Source organism: Parasteatoda tepidariorum, chromosome 1 (assembly GCF_043381705.1).
Source record: "Parasteatoda tepidariorum isolate YZ-2023 chromosome 1, CAS_Ptep_4.0, whole genome shotgun sequence".
Lineage (NCBI taxonomy): Eukaryota > Metazoa > Arthropoda > Arachnida > Araneae > Theridiidae > Parasteatoda > Parasteatoda tepidariorum.
The window spans coordinates 48,958,977-48,979,499 of NC_092204.1; the positions used below are offsets into that span (position 1 = coordinate 48,958,977).

At 28.7% G+C, this 20,523-nt stretch overlaps 3 protein-coding genes across 14 annotated transcripts in view; 1 reads left to right on the plus strand and 2 right to left on the minus strand.

Annotated features, from left to right (window-relative positions):
• LOC107454515 (serine/threonine-protein kinase Genghis Khan) overlaps positions 1-3,478 on the minus strand; it is a 65,693-nt gene extending 62,215 nt beyond the window's left edge. For all 5 annotated transcript variants that reach the window (XM_043043315.2, XM_043043272.2, XM_071179832.1 and 2 more), the window contains exon 1: positions 2,990-3,478. The gene's annotated coding sequence lies outside the window, so the exon portion shown is untranslated. The remainder of the gene's footprint in view (positions 1-2,989) is intronic.
• Positions 3,479-3,677: 199 nt separating this feature from the next.
• LOC139425365 (uncharacterized) lies at positions 3,678-6,955 on the plus strand. Its single transcript, XM_071179857.1, has one exon. It carries the CDS (start codon positions 3,678-3,680, stop codon positions 6,186-6,188), a length of 2,511 nt encoding a protein of 836 aa, XP_071035958.1. The 3' UTR covers positions 6,189-6,955.
• A 2,063-nt stretch (positions 6,956-9,018) lies between these two features.
• Positions 9,019-20,458, minus strand: LOC107454518 (general transcription factor 3C polypeptide 1). 8 transcript variants are annotated; one of them, XM_043042771.2, is made up of 4 exons: positions 20,370-20,458; positions 17,680-17,774; positions 16,615-16,705; positions 9,019-14,674 (listed from the first exon to the last, which is right to left on the minus strand). In XM_043042771.2, exon 4 carries the CDS (start codon positions 14,612-14,614, stop codon positions 9,137-9,139), a length of 5,478 nt encoding a protein of 1,825 aa, XP_042898705.1. In that variant the 5' UTR covers positions 14,615-14,674; positions 16,615-16,705; positions 17,680-17,774; positions 20,370-20,458; the 3' UTR covers positions 9,019-9,136. The 8 variants fall into 8 exon arrangements, with proteins under 8 accessions (XP_042898705.1, XP_042898938.1, XP_042898674.1 ...); XM_043043004.2 differs by having other exon boundaries at positions 17,729-17,774; positions 20,322-20,446; XM_043042740.2 differs by having other exon boundaries at positions 20,322-20,446.
• Between the last annotated feature and the right edge of the window lie 65 nt (positions 20,459-20,523).

Below are 20,523 nucleotides of genomic sequence, written 5' to 3' on the forward strand. Positions count from 1 at the left end.
CAGGGTTGGCAAGATTTTGCCGCAGGTGGAAAAAACCATGGTAAATACCGGTAAAAACCGTCCTGGCAAAAACAGGTTTTTGCCAAGCAAATTGGCAAAAAGTGGCAAAAACCTATATTTTCCAAGATGAGAGGACAAAAACACATTTTTGATACAAAATTATTCCTAAAATTGAAATATATACTATGAATATAAATAATTACAAAAAAATTAACAAAACTATTATTCCATAATTAAATGATAATGTATCATTTTAGTAGTTTAAAACATTATTGATTGGAAAATTTGTGATTATTCTCTTTTTTCCAGTGAAATGAACTTATTTAAAATAATGCAAATATAATTTAAAGCATAAAATATCTATCAACATGTGTAGTTAATTATTGTACATATAATAATGTTTTATAATAAATAATAGTATTATACAAATAATAATATTTATTTGTAAAAAAACATTTATTTTAGGATTCTAAAATGAAAAGAGATCAAAAACTTTCAATCTTTTAAAAATTATTACCCTTAGGTATATTAATTATTAATATGTTAAAAATAATTTTTTCATGTAATGTATCAAAATTATTATTCCTTATGNTTTTTTTATCAATAATTGATTTCGGAATTTAACGAAATTTCAATGATGAATAACTGTATTTCTTAGATCTAAATAATTTCAAGAATTTTTGTCTGAAGAAATTATTGTTTGGAAGTGAACCGCATTTGGAAGATTTTACTTTTAACACAAGAAAAAAACACCGGTGTTTCATGCTGAATTTCATAACCATAAATTATTAAAATGCTAAATATAATACTTTTCACTTATTTTGACCTAAATTAATTAAAAATAATGAAAAAAGTAAAAAAAAAATATGCTTGATAAAAATTCTGCTTCGAGGAGCTAAGGTTTAAAGAAATTTCATATTAACTGGTAAACGATGAACCTAAACGAAACAGTTGTGTAATTGGAGCTGAAATGGAAGCGTATGTTGCCAGAGATGTCATTAGTTGTTTTAAACCGGCATTTAAAAAAATTATATTAAAAAATACAAATTTTTGGAATTATTGCGAATTGCTGGCTAAAGTTAAGAATTGCTGACTAAAGCTTATTGAAATACGATACAGCTTACTGCAACCTTTATATGGTGCTAACCATAATATTGAACCTGATTGCACAATGTACTAATGATTCGTTTAACACATTAACAAGGTTCAGCCACTGGTCTAAAAAGGTGTGTGGATGTTCGAGGAAGACTTCTCGATTAAAAAAGAAATTAAGAAAGAAATTAGATTAAAGAATTAAAGAAAGAAAAGAAATTAAAAAAGAAATTAAGTCAATAAAAGAGGTAGAAAAAAGGCTAGTTAATAAAAAAAAAGAGAAGCTTGAACTATATAGAAATCTAAATCCATATTTCTAACTCATTTTGATAAAAATTATTCTTTGGTAAAAAATTTATAATTTTCAATAAAATATTCTTAAATATTTTTTTAAAAAAAATCTTACATTTTTATGACCAAAATCATAATTATTACATTTTTTCTTGAAAATCCCATTTTTTTGTTCATAAAATATTTTGCTCAAGGGAATTATTTATCTATTGAAAAAATTAGTTTAAAAAAGAAAATTTCGTAATAAATTCAGATTTTGTCTGAATGCCTTAAGATGTTGCCACCTTAACCCCCACTGCAAGCTACTGGGATCACCGTTATAATTATATATATAAATATATATATATATTAAATAAATATATATAACAATTTAATCTGTGTAATCGCTTTTTAATAAGGTAATTGAATTAACACACTCCAAAACTTAATTTAAACATAAAGATTAAAACATATGTAAATAATGATCTTTCAGATCTACCATAAATAAAGCCCAGTAATTTAATATAAAACATTCATTTATTAAACTTACATAAACTTAATCTATCTAAAAATGCTAGTATTTTAAAAGTATAACACAGACAAGAGTAATACAGTATTACAAGATAAATAACATCACAATTAAAGAACCAGAAGATCAACCTTTCACTAACAGGGGTCTGTCTAGGTTTTTCTGAGAGGTACCTATTTTGTGAAAATTTAGACATAATTTCTAAAAATTAAAAATTATATTAAAAAATCAACATAAAAATATGGATTTATCGTTTCTTACGAAATACAAAAATAAAATTTTAAGAAAAAGTATTTTGTAAAACAATCATTTTTCCTAAAGTTGAATTTGTGAAGATATCGCAAAACGGTAGTAAATGTGACCTGGACAGACCCCTGACTAAACTAATCAACTTTCAAAAATAGAAATAAAAAGTCTTTATTTTCTCATTTTGTTTATTTTTATTAACATTTAAAACTGTTCAGGGGCCAAGTAAACACACTCTGAAGGCCAGTTTTCCCTCCCTGGAGTAATAACTCTGTATTACAGTGCCCAGCTTAAAGAGCACCCTATTATACATTTCAACCTTACAGCTTTACAGATAATTAGATACCTTGAACTGATCAACAGAAAGCCATAAACTGTGAATACTCCCAAAAAATGCTACTGAAGTACAGGAGTAAATGAGAAGCAACTTAATCATTCTTACTTTGTAATTTTACAATTTAAAAATATCAGGCATCTTTATATTTTAATAAAGTAAATTATAAGTACACTAATAACAATTTAAATCTGTGTAACAGCCTTTTAATAAAGTAATTGAAATAAGACACTCCCAAACTTAATTTAAACCTAAAGATTATAACATATTTAAATAATGATCTTTCAGATCTACAATAAATAAAGCCCAGTAATTTAATATATAAGATGGAATCATTTATCAAACTTACATATAGTTAACCTATCTAAAAATGCTAGTAATTTGAAAGTATAACATAGACAAGAGTAATACAGTAATTCAAGATAAATAACATCGCAATTAAAAAACCACATGATCAACCTTTTACAATCGACAAAGTTTAAAATAATTTTTAAATCAAAATCTTAAACTTAACTTACATTGTCAACATAAGCATGATGTAAACAGTCTGGCATTTAAACCACAATAATGCATTCTCGTAGAACCGGAACTCTTTAATAGAACTTTTTACAATAAGTCAAAAACTCTTTGCGGTAAAAAGGCAGATCAAGAAAAGTTCAGATGTGTTTTTATTCATACTCATTAATTATTTGCTCATTAAATAATATTAATTCACCACAACAAAAAGATCAATCGATGCAAAATATATTTAGTTTTTCTTTACTATCTAGAATATGGCGAAGTCCATTACAATCGTAAGCCTCAGTTGTGATGCCACCCATTGAAATTTTAATATTCTAAAATTTTCATTCAAAAAGCTTTTCAATGTCTAATTGTTTTAATCAAATTACTAATATTTCTCATTATCTTAAGAGTCATGGTTTTTTAAATGTACCGAGATAATTTTTTCCTCAAGCGAAAAGCAAAAAAAGGTTATCTCAGCACTTTCGCCATCTGGTGGCGTTGATTTAATTTTTGAATGAAAATGTTTTGGTTAAAAATGGGGGAATTCTTTCAAATCATTGCATAAAGATTTATATGTGTGTGTTTTACAAAAATCATTATTCGTTGATTATATCTTTCTATCGATATCGCTGATATTTTTCTGAAAGAAAGCAATTGAATTTAACTAAGTATCGTCAAAAGATACAAAAACTAGTGAGCAAAATGGTGTACTGTTGTGTTCCGCAGTGTGGCACTGATAGTTGGAGATGTGATCCCTCTATTACTTTCCATGATTTCCCATCTAATCCCGATTTGGCTGCTCGATGGATTCAACAAATCAATCATGCTGTCAAATCCGAGTTCATGTGGTTTCCTAGATCGAATTCTGTTGTCTGCAGCAAGCATTTTCTTTCTATTGATTATAAAGATGATTCAGATTCATTAAAACCCCGTGTTGTACCTACTGTTTTTGGTCATAAATACATTGGTCAAGGTACTGATACTGAAGAAATTAAACCTGTCGACAAAAATAAAAGTTCTAACGGACCTCTTATTGTTAAAATCAAAACAGAAGATGGGGGTAAACAAGATGTCCTTATTTCTCAGGATTATTCACAAAATAGTTTAATAGAATCAATAATAAATGAGCCTGAAAATTCCGTAGCTAGCAATTTGCAATCTACTACTAAAAATACTGTTTCACGATCTTTTAAAACTTATTCTAAGCAAATCAATATGGGTATACAGCATCAAACATTTCAGCCAACTTGTCAAGAAATTTCTCCTAACGTCTTTTGTCCTACCAAAATTAGCTTCATAGATGAAACAAACGAAGAGACACCAGCTAAAAAATTTTCACTGCAAAAACCATTTCAAGAAGTTTCCTTCAGTACAATTAATACTTCTTCCCCCTCTACTACAGATAAGACAGTTCAAAGGATTTCACCCAGTATAGTTAACACCTCTTCTACTATAGATAACACAAATAAAATTTCTAAAAAAATAAATAAAACACTAGGAACCCAAAATAAAGTATCCGATAAAAGTAAAGCCATCAAAAAGAAAGTACAGAAACGAGATAACAATGACAATAATCTTATTGAAATTGGGCCGAACACATTTTTAAAAATAAACCCAGATATAATCAAAGTTAATAAAAAACAAACACCATCTGGTAATACTGTACTACAATTTCTTATGGATCAAAACTTAGCTAATTCAATTGGTACAGACGTTTTGCCAAAAATTGTTCAAGGTGCAATATCAAACATTGGGGATGCTACAAGCAATTTGATAAAAAAATCAAATGTAATACCATCAACAAATGCAAATGAGACTCCATCAACTCAAGCTGCTGAACCTTCAAAAACAGATGCTGTAGTTCAACATGTTGTAGGGCACCTTGTAGATACTCATGTTTGTAAACAATCGTGTACAAACTTACAGGAAGTAGATGATGCCTTACTAGAAACTAACGATATTGATCAAGAAAAAGATGACAGTATGATGGATGTCGAAGTTAATAATATACCTGAAGAAAGAAACTCATCTCCTATATGTAATGGAATGCAAGATGAGATTACAGTTGCAAAAAGTCCTCATTTGAATAGACAAAATGAAATTGCTACTAATAAGGCAGATTCTTCTTGCATTGCTAAAGCTCCAATTTTATTAACAACTAATATGCCACTTGCACATTGCTTTATGGAAAAAACTAAATATTTATCACACTTGAGACAAAAAGCAAGACAGATTGCTTCTTTAAAACAAAAAGTGGCTAATCTGAATAAAAAAATTGAAGAACTGGAAGATAGATGCGTTGTTCAAGAAAGGCAATTATCATTTTCTTTTCTTAAAAAACTTAGAACGATTCGTAAAAATGCAAGTAAAGGTGATCCTCCCGCAACATACATCTTGGAACAAATCCGTGCTTATACTGGTCAGAAGCAAATGCGTTGGTCAGATTCCACTTTGCAACAGTGTGCTGTATGGTGTAAAAAAGCACCATATGCTTATGAATACTTTAAAAAGGCAGATTTCTTCAAACTTCCATGCTTAGGAACTGTGAAAAGATTTATGAAAAAGCATCCTGAAATGACATTTTCAAATAAAACCATTTCTAATATGGGAAATGAAGAAGGAGAAAGTTCATCAGATTTTAACTTTGATGAAGAAGACAGTATGGGAGAACAAGACCATGAAATGAAAGAAAATCAAAATGAACAAATTGTTTGTGAATCTGTGTTGTCTGATGAAACAAATAATCAAACCTCAAAAGCTGAAACAACCTCATATCAAACTAGCAATCTCATGCATCAAGTAGGTGAGCAAAGTACTGTTGAAGTTGTATTCCATCATGAGACAGGCTCAGAAAATACTGTTCAAAATATAAAGTTAGAGAATGCAACTAAATCTAAAACTTATCCAGTGACTGTTGATGGAACTAATTTAGAAGTTCAAGAACTAATACTTCCATCAGGAGAAGTAGTTCAGTGTTATAGCTCTAACATTTGTAGTAGTGGTGAACCAAACAGCCAATATTATATCATTCCTAGTACTGGAGATTCAAGCACTGGGGTTGAACATGAATACAGTATTGTACAGTCAGCAGATTCAGTACCGGTAATTTTACAAAATTTAGAAAATTCAAACCTACAGCAAGAACAATTAATCTTTATCACAAATTCTTCAGACCAAGTAGAATGTACAGAAACAGAAGTTATGACTGCTTGATAATCTTATTACTTTTAGTTCAAACTACTGAAGTCTTTTTTTAGCAGTGATATAAAAGTTTTCAAATTCTTCCACTTGAACAAAACTTAATAGTCTTGCAAAATTTAATTTGCCCCTTGGATTGATCATTTTACTATTTATAAAGTATTTTATTTTTCTATTATTAAAATATCTCTCTTTCAGAATCTTTTAAGTCATTTTTAATGTTTTCCGTAAGAACGTCAAAATAAGAAGGGCATGCAATTGTAAATTTTTACTAATAAATTATATATCAGGGGTCTGTCCAGGCCAAATTTACTACCGTTTAGCAGTACATTCACAAATTCAACTTTAAGAAAAACTGTAGTTTCACAAAATACTTTTTCTTAAAATTTTATCTTAGTATCCCATAAGAAACGATAAATCCATATTTTTGTGTTGATTTTTTAATATAATTTTTAAAATTAAGACATAATTTTTAGATATAATTTTCGCAAATTATGTCTAAATTTTCACAAAATAGGTACCTTTCAGAAAAACTAAGGCAGACCCCTGTATATTATCACACCTGTTTTAATAAGTAAACTGAATTTTAAAATCTGAATTTCTTTTATTTTTATGAACTAGTGCTTTGATAAAATTCTGTGAGTATTAGTATAATTTATATTTTGTACTTGTTCCTTTTGTATTGATTTATTTTCATTTATATGTTCATCTTGTATTTTTACACACTATTTTTCATGTTGTAATATTTATTTACAAATAAACACTAAATTATTTTTCTTCAATTCTGTTTCAACTAATTTACAATACATATTATGGATTGAATCTTAAATATATAAACCAACACAGTTAAGAGATCCTATCCACATATGCATAATATACACAAAAGAAAATTTGTCACCTTTGCAGAAACTTCTTTAATTTTATCTATTATTATACTTTGTAAGTTTTGATTATTACAATATACTGAATTGTAGACTCATAAAATATACAATCTATAGGTATTTTGATTATAGATTGTATAAGTATACAATGTGTAATATAAAATATATTTATATAAGTGGACAAAATTTCTATATTCTACTCCTTAGTCAATTTAGAAAAATTGAATGTAACAGAAATTCTGAAAAGTTAATTACTAGTTTTATAGCTTCAAAAGACTAAATTTAAAGAAAAATGTTCTAATATGACAATATAACAATTGATATAGATTGTTATAAAAATTAAAACACTAAAAAAATCAGTGTTTTTTCAAATAAGTTTTGTNACCAAAAAACCGGAACGAAATTCGATACATTTTCCCGCCATTTTTTAAAAAAGAAATTTTTTCCTCATAAGATTTTTCTTTCTTTTCTAAAAGATGTTTACCTTACCATCATTTTGGAAATAATCATTAATGTATTACTCCATCGTTTTTTCTTCTTTTTAAGATTATTTCCACAAAAAAATTTTTTTTTTAGTTGGGATTAACAATTTAAAAAAAACGGCTTTTTGTGGCGATTCAGAAAACCGGAAAAATCAGTTATCCGGAATAGCGATGGTCCCGATCGTTCCGGATAATCGGTTCCCTACTGTAGAACCAAGTTGTCTTTTCAATTCCAACTATAGTTAAAAAGGGCAACCTGGAACCTGTGTATAATTTCATAACTTGTAATAATTATATAATAAACTCTTATCTTAGGAATTATAAAATTGATTTCTTATGGCATATTAGAATTATGTAGGCTAATTTACAAGTAAAATATGCTAATCGTGTAATTCAAAATATTCCACGATATTTTCTATGCAAAATGTGAACTATTGATACAACATTTATTAAACATGGAGCTGTAATTAGTTTTTAAGTTAATGTTTTTCACTGCATGATATTTCATGACTAAAATTCAGTCTTGCAAGCTTGTTTGATACTACTTAAGATTATCAGAAAATATAAAGTGATTATGCGACTTAGAACTGGAATGATTTAGAATGTTACGAAACACCACGCTGTCCAGCATCATCACACCTCCTCCTGATGGTGACTTTTTTTTTTGAAATTCTAAAATATTTGTAATTGAGGCATGCCGTTAACCTCTCGATCTTGATTACCAGCCTTGATATGTTTAAAAAGAAAGAAAAAAAAAGATTTTGTCACTGATTTCCGTGAAAATCCGCACAATATTCATAGTTTTTTTTCGTTCGTTTCCACCAATAAACCTGATATTTTTAATACCATATTAAAACGAGAACTCACCATTTTTAACATGCTCGATTTGTGGCACTTTAGTCACAAATTCAGGTCATTTTCTTGGTACTTATTACAATTTATAAATTAAACATTATTTTAAAAGCAATACCATTGCAACCAGTGAGTTTGTAATGCAGAAAATTAGTAATAAGTGTTTGACATGATTTCATATCAAACATATGATTTTATGAGATCCATGTAGTTTAGGTGATAGCTATTAATTTTAAATGAAAAAAAAATTATCAAAATACAATAAGTTTGTACATTTTAAGACTGATTTATGAAGTGCGTGAATTTACAGTTAACTAGTGGGACACTAATGAATTTTAAAGTTTATTGTAATTATCCTAAATCAAATTTTAGCTTTAGTTGTTTTCACCCTCCTATTTTAATACCTGCTTTATTTGACTTATATCTAATTGTGGCTGTTTTTTTTCCTCTTATTTCATTATTAAATAATCATGGCTTTTCTAGGAAGGTGAGTGCTGATTTAGTTTGACAATGTATGAGTTAATAAAATACCACAAGCATGGTGTTAAAAGAACATCCTCTGTTCAGTTGCTGCAAATGTTCATTTAAAGTAATGTAGCAAAAAAAATAGCATTCAGTATATCATGCACATTAATAATTACAAAATATTTAATGAATCTAACAATTACAAAGTATGAAATATTCAAATACAATATTTTCCAAATATAACTGCCATAAGCATAATAACAAATAAAAATGATAAGGATCTCTATAAAGAATCAAACAGTTTAGAAATTTTACAAATAGCATCTGGAAAATTTTCAAGGTGATCAATACAGTCAGGACCAGGATTTTCTGTTACATAAGCAACTTGAGGTTTGGAAAACAAAGAACTTTTCTTTGCAGGTTTATAATAATATCTGTAAATACATTTAGCTTTTTCTAATATTTCTATCAATTCCAAAACTTGCACTGGTTGCATTGTCAGGACAAATCTTTCACAAACATCTTTCACGGATACAGAAGGAGTACTGATGATATGACTTAACACAGTATTGAGTAATTCAAAAAACACAGTTTTGTTTAAAGTCCCATCAGGATTTCTCCAACTTCTAGGAGTAAAATAAACTTTCTCACAGGAATCAAAGTAAGTAGCTGATTGTTCGTGATTACAAAGTTGATCCTGATCTGAAGTAACATTTTTATAATCAACAGCACAAACATCACATCGGTTTCGTTCAAATTGTTCTGACCATAAACAAGATTCTAAAAGCCATATTTCAGCATGGAAAATAGACACATACGTAAATGCCATGATGCCTGTACGAATGACAAGAAATGCTTTGCGAAGTAATTTAAGATGATCCCTCCATGATATATCACCTTGAAGCTCACCGAATTCTTCCCAGATAGATCTTTCAACCACTCCTTTTACACCAGCTTGATTAATGGAATGGAAAATAGTTTTAGCATCTTGTAAGGTTTGCTGTGAGTAATCTTTGTACAAAATATTCAAAGAGTCATAACAAGTTTCTTCATTAATAGCTAAAGCAGAAGGTGGTATGTAAAATGTAAGTAGTTCCAAAATCTCTTTAGTCTGATCCTCTGTTAGATGAGTTTTATCATAAGACAGTATATGAGACTGAATAGTTTTTGTGGAATCATGTGGGGTCTGTTCAAGAACTTCTGGTGGATTTAAAGACAAAACAACATTGCTATCTACTCTCATTTGGCAAAACAATCTACAAGAGTTTAAAACAATGTAGTCTTGAGAATGTTGAGTTCGTTCAATTGGCGGTTGTGCCTTTTCTTGCCTTAAGAGATATAAAGCATATCTAGAAGCATTTGAAGTTCGGGGGACTGATTGACCGACATTAGAATCTTCATCAGAAGCCTGATCTTCAGGTGAACATTTCACTTCTTCAATATGGGATTCTGATTTCACGTTTTTTGAAAAAGATGTCGACTCATTGTTTAAGATTTTAGATAATTCAACTGACTCTTTGTCACTCAAAGTATGAATAATGCGTTCCACAATACTGGACCGTGCCTCCTGGCTTAAAGATGTGTCAAACAAAATTATATGCTCAGGTATTTCGGTATGAATCGATAACTGTTGTAGTGCAGCAAGAGAAAGAACAGCTGATGCATAGCCAGGTGGCACATCACCTTTCAACTCCACTCCAGTTTCTGGATTAATCTTAGAAAAATTCTCCAACAGATTATGTGCTTCTTGAAACATTTTAATAGGAAATTTCGTCAATAAAGCATTTTCATATATTACAGAAAATTTGTATGGAGTATGAGAGTTAATACGTTGTGCATCAACAGTATGGTGTGTTTTTTTAATGGCAATAATTTTGTTGCGTCTGAGGTTTGCAATAACTGATTGCAAAAAACTTGATGGGTAAGATTTATAAAGCTGAAGCAACATGTATTTCCAGAGAGAATTATTTTTTGAAATAGACATAACTGAAAGAACAAGAGAACTTAAAACAAACGTTTTTATGTCAGATATAGTTTTGGGATCACGATGTATTTGTTCTTGGTGTAGAATATCTCTAGAGTAAGTTATTTTATATCTTTCATTTAACTCTTCTAAACTATTTGGGAGAGTTATATTCTTACATCGGTCAGCAGGGGGCAAAGTGAATTTTGTTAATAATTTATTTAACAATCGTGTATACATTTCTTTCCATACTTCTACGTTTGTTTTTGGAGGTTTAACCACATTAAACTCTCTAACCAACTCTTCATCTTGATTAGCCTCACCAAGATAAACTGCGACGTTACTAACAGTAGCTGGATTCAACATCATGTATCTCACTCGTCTTTGACAAGCACGAGAACTCTTAGCTTCTGATATTTCAGGTAAGTGTTCATACAACAAATCTCTCACTACAGTATAAGGAACAACAAGATTTTTGCTGTACAAAGGGTCCAAGAATAATGAGGCAACTTTGCATAAAAGTAAGAAGCTATCTTCTTGAGCACACCACTCACAACGGGATTTCTTCATTTTTTTCATAGCTTCTTTATCAACTTCATCATAGTAAGGTAAACGCTTTCGAGTAGTTCTTTTATTGATTGTTCTAATTATTGTTCTTTGCCTTTTCGATACATAGGGAACCGCTGCAGGCTTTCGCTGAGGGGATTTGTTTTGAATTTGCTTTTCTTTTTTAATAGAAAGGGTTGGTTTTGTTAATCTCTGTAGTCTTGATCTGTTCTCAGGTTTTGGAGCATTTTTAGTTTTTAGTAAGTGCTGCAATGTGTATTTCCGTGGAATTTCTTGAGAATCACTTTTGGATTTAATTTCCAAAGACTTTTTCATAGTAGAAGATACCCAATTGCGTTTTATATGCATAAATAATGCAGAATCATAACCACCGGCTCCAAGACCATCTCCTGGAATCTGCCCAGAATCCACAATATCTTCAAACTTCTTACTATCTACGCATTTCTTCAATTCAGGTTTGTAAGCCGCTTCAGTGAGAGAAAAGGTTTTTCCAGTTGCAGAATTGTATCTTCCTAACTGTGTGCGAAAGCAAATACTTTCTAAATCTAGCCAAAAGTTTTCAACATCTGTTAAGGATTTGAATGTATATTGCTTGGTTTCATATTCTAAATTTGTTTGAATGTAAAGGTAGCCAGGGCTAGATACAGTTGTATCTTTAAGTGAAGCATTTTTATGCACGTATAAAAATGCTTGATCTTTTTGTTTTCCTATTTGAGGGCCCATTGAAACTAAGCCCATATAACACAAATTTTTTATAACATCATGTGTTGAAAACAAAAATCTTCTATTGTTGAGCAAAGAATTACGCAAATCTTGAGGTAAATACTTGATGAGATAGTGCTGTTTTTCCTCGTCTTCTAAGTATTCTTTAATGTTAGGAATAGGATAACCTATTGTAACAACTTTCATAAATACAGATAAAGGAATTCTCAAATATATATCAGCAAGAAAACACCAACCTTGTTTTTTCTCATCTGTAAGGTCAGGCAAAGGTGGTAGAAATCTCTTAAAAGTCAAGCTGTCATGATATACACACTGTTCATCGTTTTTTAAAATAGGTCCTTTGTGATCATAAACGAGGTAATATAAAAACTCATGTAAAATTCTAGCTCTAACAAATTTTGGATGATTTACGGTTGAGAAAGTTTGATTAGGCCCTGGTTTAGTATGAAATTTTTCTTTCTCAGGAATGTTTTCCTTTCCAGATTTTGCAGATGCTTCAAACTGACTTTTTTCTTTACTTTTCTCCTTATCCTTATTTACGCAGAAGTATTTAAATTTTGCCTGTTCAATAGCAACCTGAATACATTGATCAGTGGGTTCCACTGAATTATCACATATGAACTCAAGATTAGTTCGCTTGTCTTCCAATTTTAAAACAACTTTAAATATTTTTACCTTCTTTGAATTAGCCAAGCCATGAACAAGTCTTGCGGTAGAGCGTTTACATAACTGATGTTCACTATCCTTTTCTCGTCTTCTCAGTTCTTTTTGCAACTCACCCACAGTTGAGAACTTCACTTCTTTCAAATAATCAAGGATGGTATTGCTGCGTTTCAATTTTTTATAAGTCAACTGAGTTGCACTAGAACTAGGGCAAGGAACTGGTGGCTTTTCTAAGATGCTTATAACTTTTGGTGATCTACCACTAAAAAGCTCAGAATTGTGAAGTTCAAGAACTTGTGAAACAATATTCTGAAAATCAGTCGCTTGAGATGAATCATCCTTTTCTTTTTTGGAAGCCTCATCTTGGATCTCATCATCAAACCTAACTTTCTTCTTAGGTGGTGGACTAGCAACTTCCTCGGTATCTTTTCGTTTAGTTGAAGAAGTTTTTTCGTTTGAGTGAGTCTCATTATTAGACTTTTCATGTTCTTTCACAATATTATAAAGTTCGTTTTCTTTTTCATATATTTTAGCTATGTATTGAGTGACTTTCTGTCGCCCTCTATCTACCAGCATGCTGATTACATTATTCTTTTTCATTAAAACTCGCAATAAATTACGGATATCCAAACGAGGAAGAGTCATTATCCTCCCCAGATCAGCTGAACTAATACCATCAGGACCAGCTTTTTTAATGAGGTCATATATTTGCTGTATAAAGGGATAACCATGATAAACTTTCGAGTAATCAAAATATATGTTAAGTGGTAGAGCTGCATCTTTCCTGTTTTCCTGCTCTTCATTATCATCATCTTTTTCTTCTTCATCATAATGTTTAATAAGTTGAACAACTTTAACAGTTCTTGGAGTACCATTTGTTGTATAATTTTCTTTATAAGGTGCATCTGGGTAAAACTCAGAATGGGGCAAGTCAGTAATTTGTATCCATTTTTGTACAGGGCGATAAAACAACTTTTTAAATGTATTTTTCCTTATACCTAACTCTTGCCGAGCCACTGTGCATGTCTCACGATTCTTGGGCTTCTCTTTTAATAAATCACATAAAGCTTTCATGAAGCACTCCATTTTTGTTTTGCGCTCTACATAAAAACGAGTGAGGTGTAGAAGACAGCCATTTGATGTTGTTCCTCTTTTATTTTTCAAGTAATGAATTTGTTTTGTTATAAGGCCCTTATTAGAAAGCTTCTTCCTATAGTAATGCAGTTGCTTACAGAATGAAGTCTTCAAAGACAGAAGACCATCATCACCTTGAGTTACTTCACCTAAATAGCGAGAGCGACCAATTCTTTCAAGTAAGCAATAAGCTTCAAGTGTAAAATCCAAAAGAGGATTAGATTCTGTACCAATTAAGGCAAGCAGTCTTGCTTTAGGTGATGAAACCAGCACAAAATTTTCTCCCCACTTTTCATAAACTTGAGTAAATGATAACAATAAATGCTCATCATTTCTAACAGCTGATGTGATGCATTTTCTGGTTTTATAAGTTGCACAGGATCCTCTAATTTCACCATCTTTAATAGGAACAATAGGAAAGTATGAATCCTTAAGTTTTTCAACAGGTTCAATAACTATACCCAGCTCCTCATCAATATTTGCATAGCGATTATATGGTGGTACAAATTCTCTGGGTTCAGGTAGCTCATAAAATTCAATTTCTTTATGAACTGCAATACATTCCCAGAGAAAAGCTTTAGAGTCTTCATCTAAAGCAATAGGAAAATGAGGACGGTCTTCTAGACGTTTCCACAACATTGTCAAGGTTATTCCATCTAATCCTTCTAATGACACCTCATCTACCATACTAGAAAGGAAATCCAAATCCATTTTTCTGTTGTTTTTTCTCGGATACTTTTCTTTATACAATAAAAATCAGGAACAGAGTTTCTGGAAAGAAATAATAAGAATAATTACTAAAATACACATTTTTTTAGCAGATTTAAAACATTAATTTATAAAATTAAAATAAAACAAACATAAAATAATATATGATATATACCAAGCTTAATTGTGGAAAATATTTAATTCCTTAATGTAAAGATTAGCTCTGATACCTATATTATTTTTGATACAGTTAAAAAAAAAACAAAGTACTCCTGTAACAAATAGTTGTTTGCTAAGGGGGTCATAAAGGTTGTGGTTGTTACAGCTCGGAAAAAACGCCTTGAACATCATGTTTGATGCTTATGAATTAGTTGATGAAAACGTTAAGACTTGTGGTATTGATGGTTCGTTAAATAGTTGCAAAGGCTAAAGAAGAGCAAAGTGATGCGAATAAAGATGGCAAAAAAGTAACCACAGCTATTGCCAACATTTGTAAAAAGCCTCAAAGACTTCAAAATAATGAGGGACTTTATGTATTCACACCAATTTACAAAAAAATGAACAGCAAACAAATACATAACAATAACAATTTAAAACAATTACATATGTCAAAAATTTATTTTTTGAACTGAAAAGAAAAGATAAGGTTCAAAAAAATTTCAGAATCCAGAACCTGCTGCATATAAAAATTAATTTGTTCTAAGAACGTATCTAATTTTTTAATGCAGCAAGTATTCTATTCATCTATTTATAAAGCAGCTGATTTTGCTAGTAATCAATAACTCATAACCAGTTTACAGATTTTACAATTAGAATCTTTTAAATCACCCTTCTCTGTTTCATTCTAACTCAGACTCTTTAATAACATCAAAGAAAGCAAACCACACCTGTAACGTTGTTCCTTTTTGTTAGTGAGAATAAGTCATCCATATACTAAAAGTCTTTCAGAATTTAAAAAGAGAGAATATTTTAAATATTCCAATACGAAAATGTACGACTTTTTTCATTTTTAAAACAAAGACATTCATAACATTTAATTTTACAAAACAACAATAATTATTCTATTAAAAGTTGATTTTAACCTATTTTGATATTATAATGATTCAGATCTTGCAGATTTATTTTAAAAAACGAATTATTTCATAAATCGGAAATTTAATTAGCAGTGGTCACTGTATATATTAAATTAATAAATGAGTTTATTCATTGTAAATATGTTTGCAATAAGTAAGTAATTTTATCATAATTTTTAACTTATTGTAAGTTTTATAAATTTACAAGTCTATTTTTTTTTGTTACATCACACATAATTTCAAATCCTTGTTTGATATTTTATGTAGAGCCACATTTTTTGTTTTCCCATGTCTATATCTTTAAATAAATAGTACCATGAAAAATGATCAATTGAGATTCTATTGCATACAATTTTCAATAAAAGCTGGTTGATAAAGAGAATTTCATGTATAACATAAATGTTAGCTAATTTGTTTCGGATATAAACATAATGCCTCTTTCGTAGGGCACAATATTATTTATTTCCTTTTTTAGAAATAGATTGTTTACTAACAATAATTTAAAGAAACATATTTAAGTTTAAAATATAGAATTTCTTATAGCCCCATCTGAGCAACCCCTTTGCAATATAAATTTAAAATTTTCCCAATTTACAACTTGTTATAAAGCAACAAGTTTTATTCCTCATATTTATTTCATATGAATGAAAATGCTGTTACTAAAATGCAGAATGTGCATTTAATAAGAGGAATGAGTAGGCCATTCTTAACATATCATAATGCAATTTTTGAATAGATTGTTTAAACAAAATTACAAAAAATATTTGTATTACTAAGCATTAATTATGCAACATTTTCTAAGGAAAAGTCTTATTAAAGAAGGTGGAAATATTATTTCAAAGAAGTCAAATAGAACTGGACTTAAGTTACAAACAAATAGATCAAAGTAATAAATTAAAAGAAAATGAAAAAATTAACATAAAATCTTACTTTCACTAGCATTTCTCTCAGTATTTCAAGAAAAAATTGAAATTTAAGCAGATAACTTCTATTCAGTCACATTAATGATAGAAAATCATCCCTGCAAACAAAATAAAAATAACTTATTTCTTAACATAAATAAATTATTTTGATCACTTACTATTAATTAAGTGCATAACTTTCTGACAAACTACCTGAAAATATGCATATTTCAAAATAATTAAAATAAAAATGAAAGTTTTTACATCAAAATCAATTTTTTATGCAAAAATTACAAAAATTTACATATTGTTTATTTATTGCAATAGATTTCAAAATTCCACCACCACATTACAATAAAAAGATAAATTTTTGATAACATTTATTGATTCTAAATAAATAAAAATATAAAAAGCACTTGATTAGAACAATACTGAGTTAACTTTATTATTTGCAAAATATGAATAAATTTATGCTTCTTATGATAAGGAGTCCATGAGAAGAATTCATTAATATTTCTTTAAATCACTAACCCTTTAATTAAAAATCTAACACGATTTTTATGTTCTTATATTTTTAAATATTTTTTGAGTGCATATGGATGTTTAAAAGATATTCTAACTCATTTTTGGCAATTTATAAATGAGTTACAATTGTACAGTTAGAATTTAGTTTCCCATAAATTAATTCAAATGATAATGCAAATAATTTGGATATAAAAAGTTTGTAAATTCATACAATCTAAGAACAGAATTTCCCAAAGAGAAATTTGTATAACTGTCAGTATAATGAAAGTAAAGATATATAATCCAAGGTAAAGTAAAGCCTAAGTAAAGATAACAAAGCCTGAGCAAAGATATATAACACAAAAAAATGATAGATTATTGATGGACCTTGCTTTAAGACCAACCATGCTTTATAGAAATTTGTTTAAAACAAAAATCCGCTTTTATAAAATGTAAATAAACAAAAACATATAGTTCACATTTTTTTTAAGGAAATAAAATATTTTATTCATACAATCTTTTAAAACACTTAACTTTTTTAGTGAAAGGTAAGACGACAATCAAGCAAAGAAACAAAAAGTGTATTTACTTTCAGTTTTATTCCTCAACCATTTCTATAGAATTTTCAAACATGTTACCTGAACCTTCCAATCAGCCCCTTTAAAGGACATAGCTGATTCCCTTCTACAAATGAAATGAAAACAAAATTACTACACAGAATTAATATATTTTATGTCAGCATTACTTGGCAATACGTATAGGCATAATATATGTAAATTGGTTATTTAATAGTTTATTTAATAGTTTATTTATTGAAAATTGTCATTCTCCCTTTTTAAAATTGTCCTCAAGCGTTATAGAAACAGGTATAGCTACGATAATTTCTGTTTTTAAAACCAAAATAAGTGACAGATATTTTTAAATTTAATGACTAATACTTATTTATTTTACTACTCAATGATTATTTAATTTACAATTGCTTTAAATTTTAGTTTAAATACATAAATCTAGATATATCATTCCATATAACAGAAATTATTCATTTTAAATAAGTCTATGTATATATTTTTTTAAATATGATTTATAATATTAAAATTTTATGAAATAAAAAACTAAAAGCAATAGCGTAATTGCTTTTCCTTAAAGAAGATTTTATCACCAAAGCATTGTCTGCTGCAGTCATTTCTATTAAATTAATAGTTTTTCGAAAAAGTTTCTTTGGATGTGAATTTGATATAACATTACAAATATATATATATATATATATATATATATAAAGAATGGCAAGTTCCTTTTACAGTGAAAAAATAACTGCCCTAGAAGAAATGTTTTTTCCAACCAAACTTAAAAAGAAATATCAAATATTGAAATAATTTTTTAAACAATTTATTGTTACTATTTAGTTTAAATAATAATAAATATAGATTTTAAAATTCTGTGTGAAACTAAATTAAGTTACTTGAAAGTAGCAATTTTTTAAAAAGAAAATGAAGGAAATGTTTAATTTTATAGTACTACATTAATTTGATTTGTTTAAATTTTAGTTACTATTATAATATACAGTACTCAGCAATTGAAATGAGGACATTTATAGCTTCTTCAATTCACTTAGTTTTTAACAGTGTATTTCCACTTTTTTTATGTGTCCTGAAATGGGTTCCTTCCGGACAATATGTTAATCCTTATACATATATATGTAGGATTTTGTGGAGCATAAGAGGGAATAACAACAATAATTTAATAATCAAACTTAACACTTAATAGATAAAAAAGGAAATAGGTTTAACAGTGACATGATTGGTGAGAGCTGCCTTCTCGATTGATCGCCGCATTGAAAGTGAAATTAGATTGTTCTATGATAAAAAATTAAGAATTAATAATAAATTTGGGACTTTTCCAGCCTGGATTCGCTGCGGGACTCTCGCTAGCACAGTTCAATGAGGAAGTGGATGATGAAATTTCTTCAAGTATTACATGATGATGGCTGCTGCAATCTGTTCAAATATTACACTATTACACTCAAATTCGACATATATATATATATATATAAAGAGAGAGAGAGAGATAATATTTTTTACTTTCAAAAATAAATTCCCTATTTTATACAGAATTCTAAATTGGCAAAGCAAAAAATTAAATAACTATTTTCTAAATGCAACAATATCAACATACTTCAGCTGTTGTACTACTGTGTCAATTAAGTGAATATAAAACAGAAATTACATTCATAAACATTATCAATATTGCCCTTCATTTCCATATCCTGATAATTATGTAAGCTTTGCTTGCTCTAGGCAATAAGAAACTGAGAAATAAAAAACAGTTGTCAGGTATAGATTAAGAAACGATCTGAAAGATGCAACAGCAAATGGATAATGCCGGTTGTATAGAAGTGTCTAGTATTCTAAGCATATATTTAAGAACAAAAGAGAACTAAAATTTTTTATTATTCCAAAATTACATTTTTGAACTTATTAGTGAAATATTTATTGAAATATTACCTATGATTTAAATTACATTTTGAATTTGTTACTAAAATGAGCTATTGCCTATTAAAAAAAAATTTCCACAAAAACTTAAAATCAAACCTTATTAACAATCAGAATCAGCAGATTAAATTTTAATCCAAAATCATTGAGATAAAATTTATTTTCCTTTGGAAACAAACCAGAGAAGCATCAAATAATTCCTTTGGAAACATCAAGTAATACATATGTGTCCACATAGCCCATAAAAAACATTATGGGCCATTATACATTTTTTAATTCATTTTTTTATAATCTGCATTTATTTTAAAGAAACTGAAACCTCTACGTGTTTTCTTTAAAACATTTGACAATTTAAAAACTATTTGGTGATTGTATTTGGAGCGACAGTTCACATTAGGAAAATCTCCCCACAAAAGTCAAACATTAATAAATAATGAAATTACTTAAAATATAGAATAATTGGGAGTAAAGTATCTGATGACATATTAAAACTTTGTTGCAATATCCTTTGTCAATAAAATCTGAGTTTAAAAGATCCATTCTATACAATGATATAAATTTAAATGCATTTACTTTTACTACAATTGAAATTTAGAAACAATGCATAGAAAGAAAAAAAATTTTAAAAGACGCTATGACTACTGACAGCAAAAGTCATCTTGAATATACACAGATTCATCATCAAAGACTATGAGTGATCTCGTTATTATTACAGATTAATACTGTGAAGCAATTTTCTTACATTTGAGAAAACTTTATCTTAGTTGAGTAATATTTTCGTAAAACTCACCCAATCTACACTTTCTAAATTATTTACAAACATGTAAACGCAAAGTTTCGCTTTTTTTACTTATTTAGAAATTAAAGTTATAGTTATTGAGAAAAATAAAATATGAAGGGGATCACTTGTAACCTCTAGTTAATTGAACACAACCACATCTTTT

Coding starts and splice junctions, on each gene's coding strand:
- LOC139425365 (XM_071179857.1), top strand. CDS start 3,678: ATGGTGTACTGTTGTGTTCCGCAGTGTGGCACTGATAGTTGGAGATGT.
- LOC107454518 (XM_043042771.2), bottom strand. CDS start 14,614: ATGGATTTGGATTTCCTTTCTAGTATGGTAGATGAGGTGTCATTAGAA.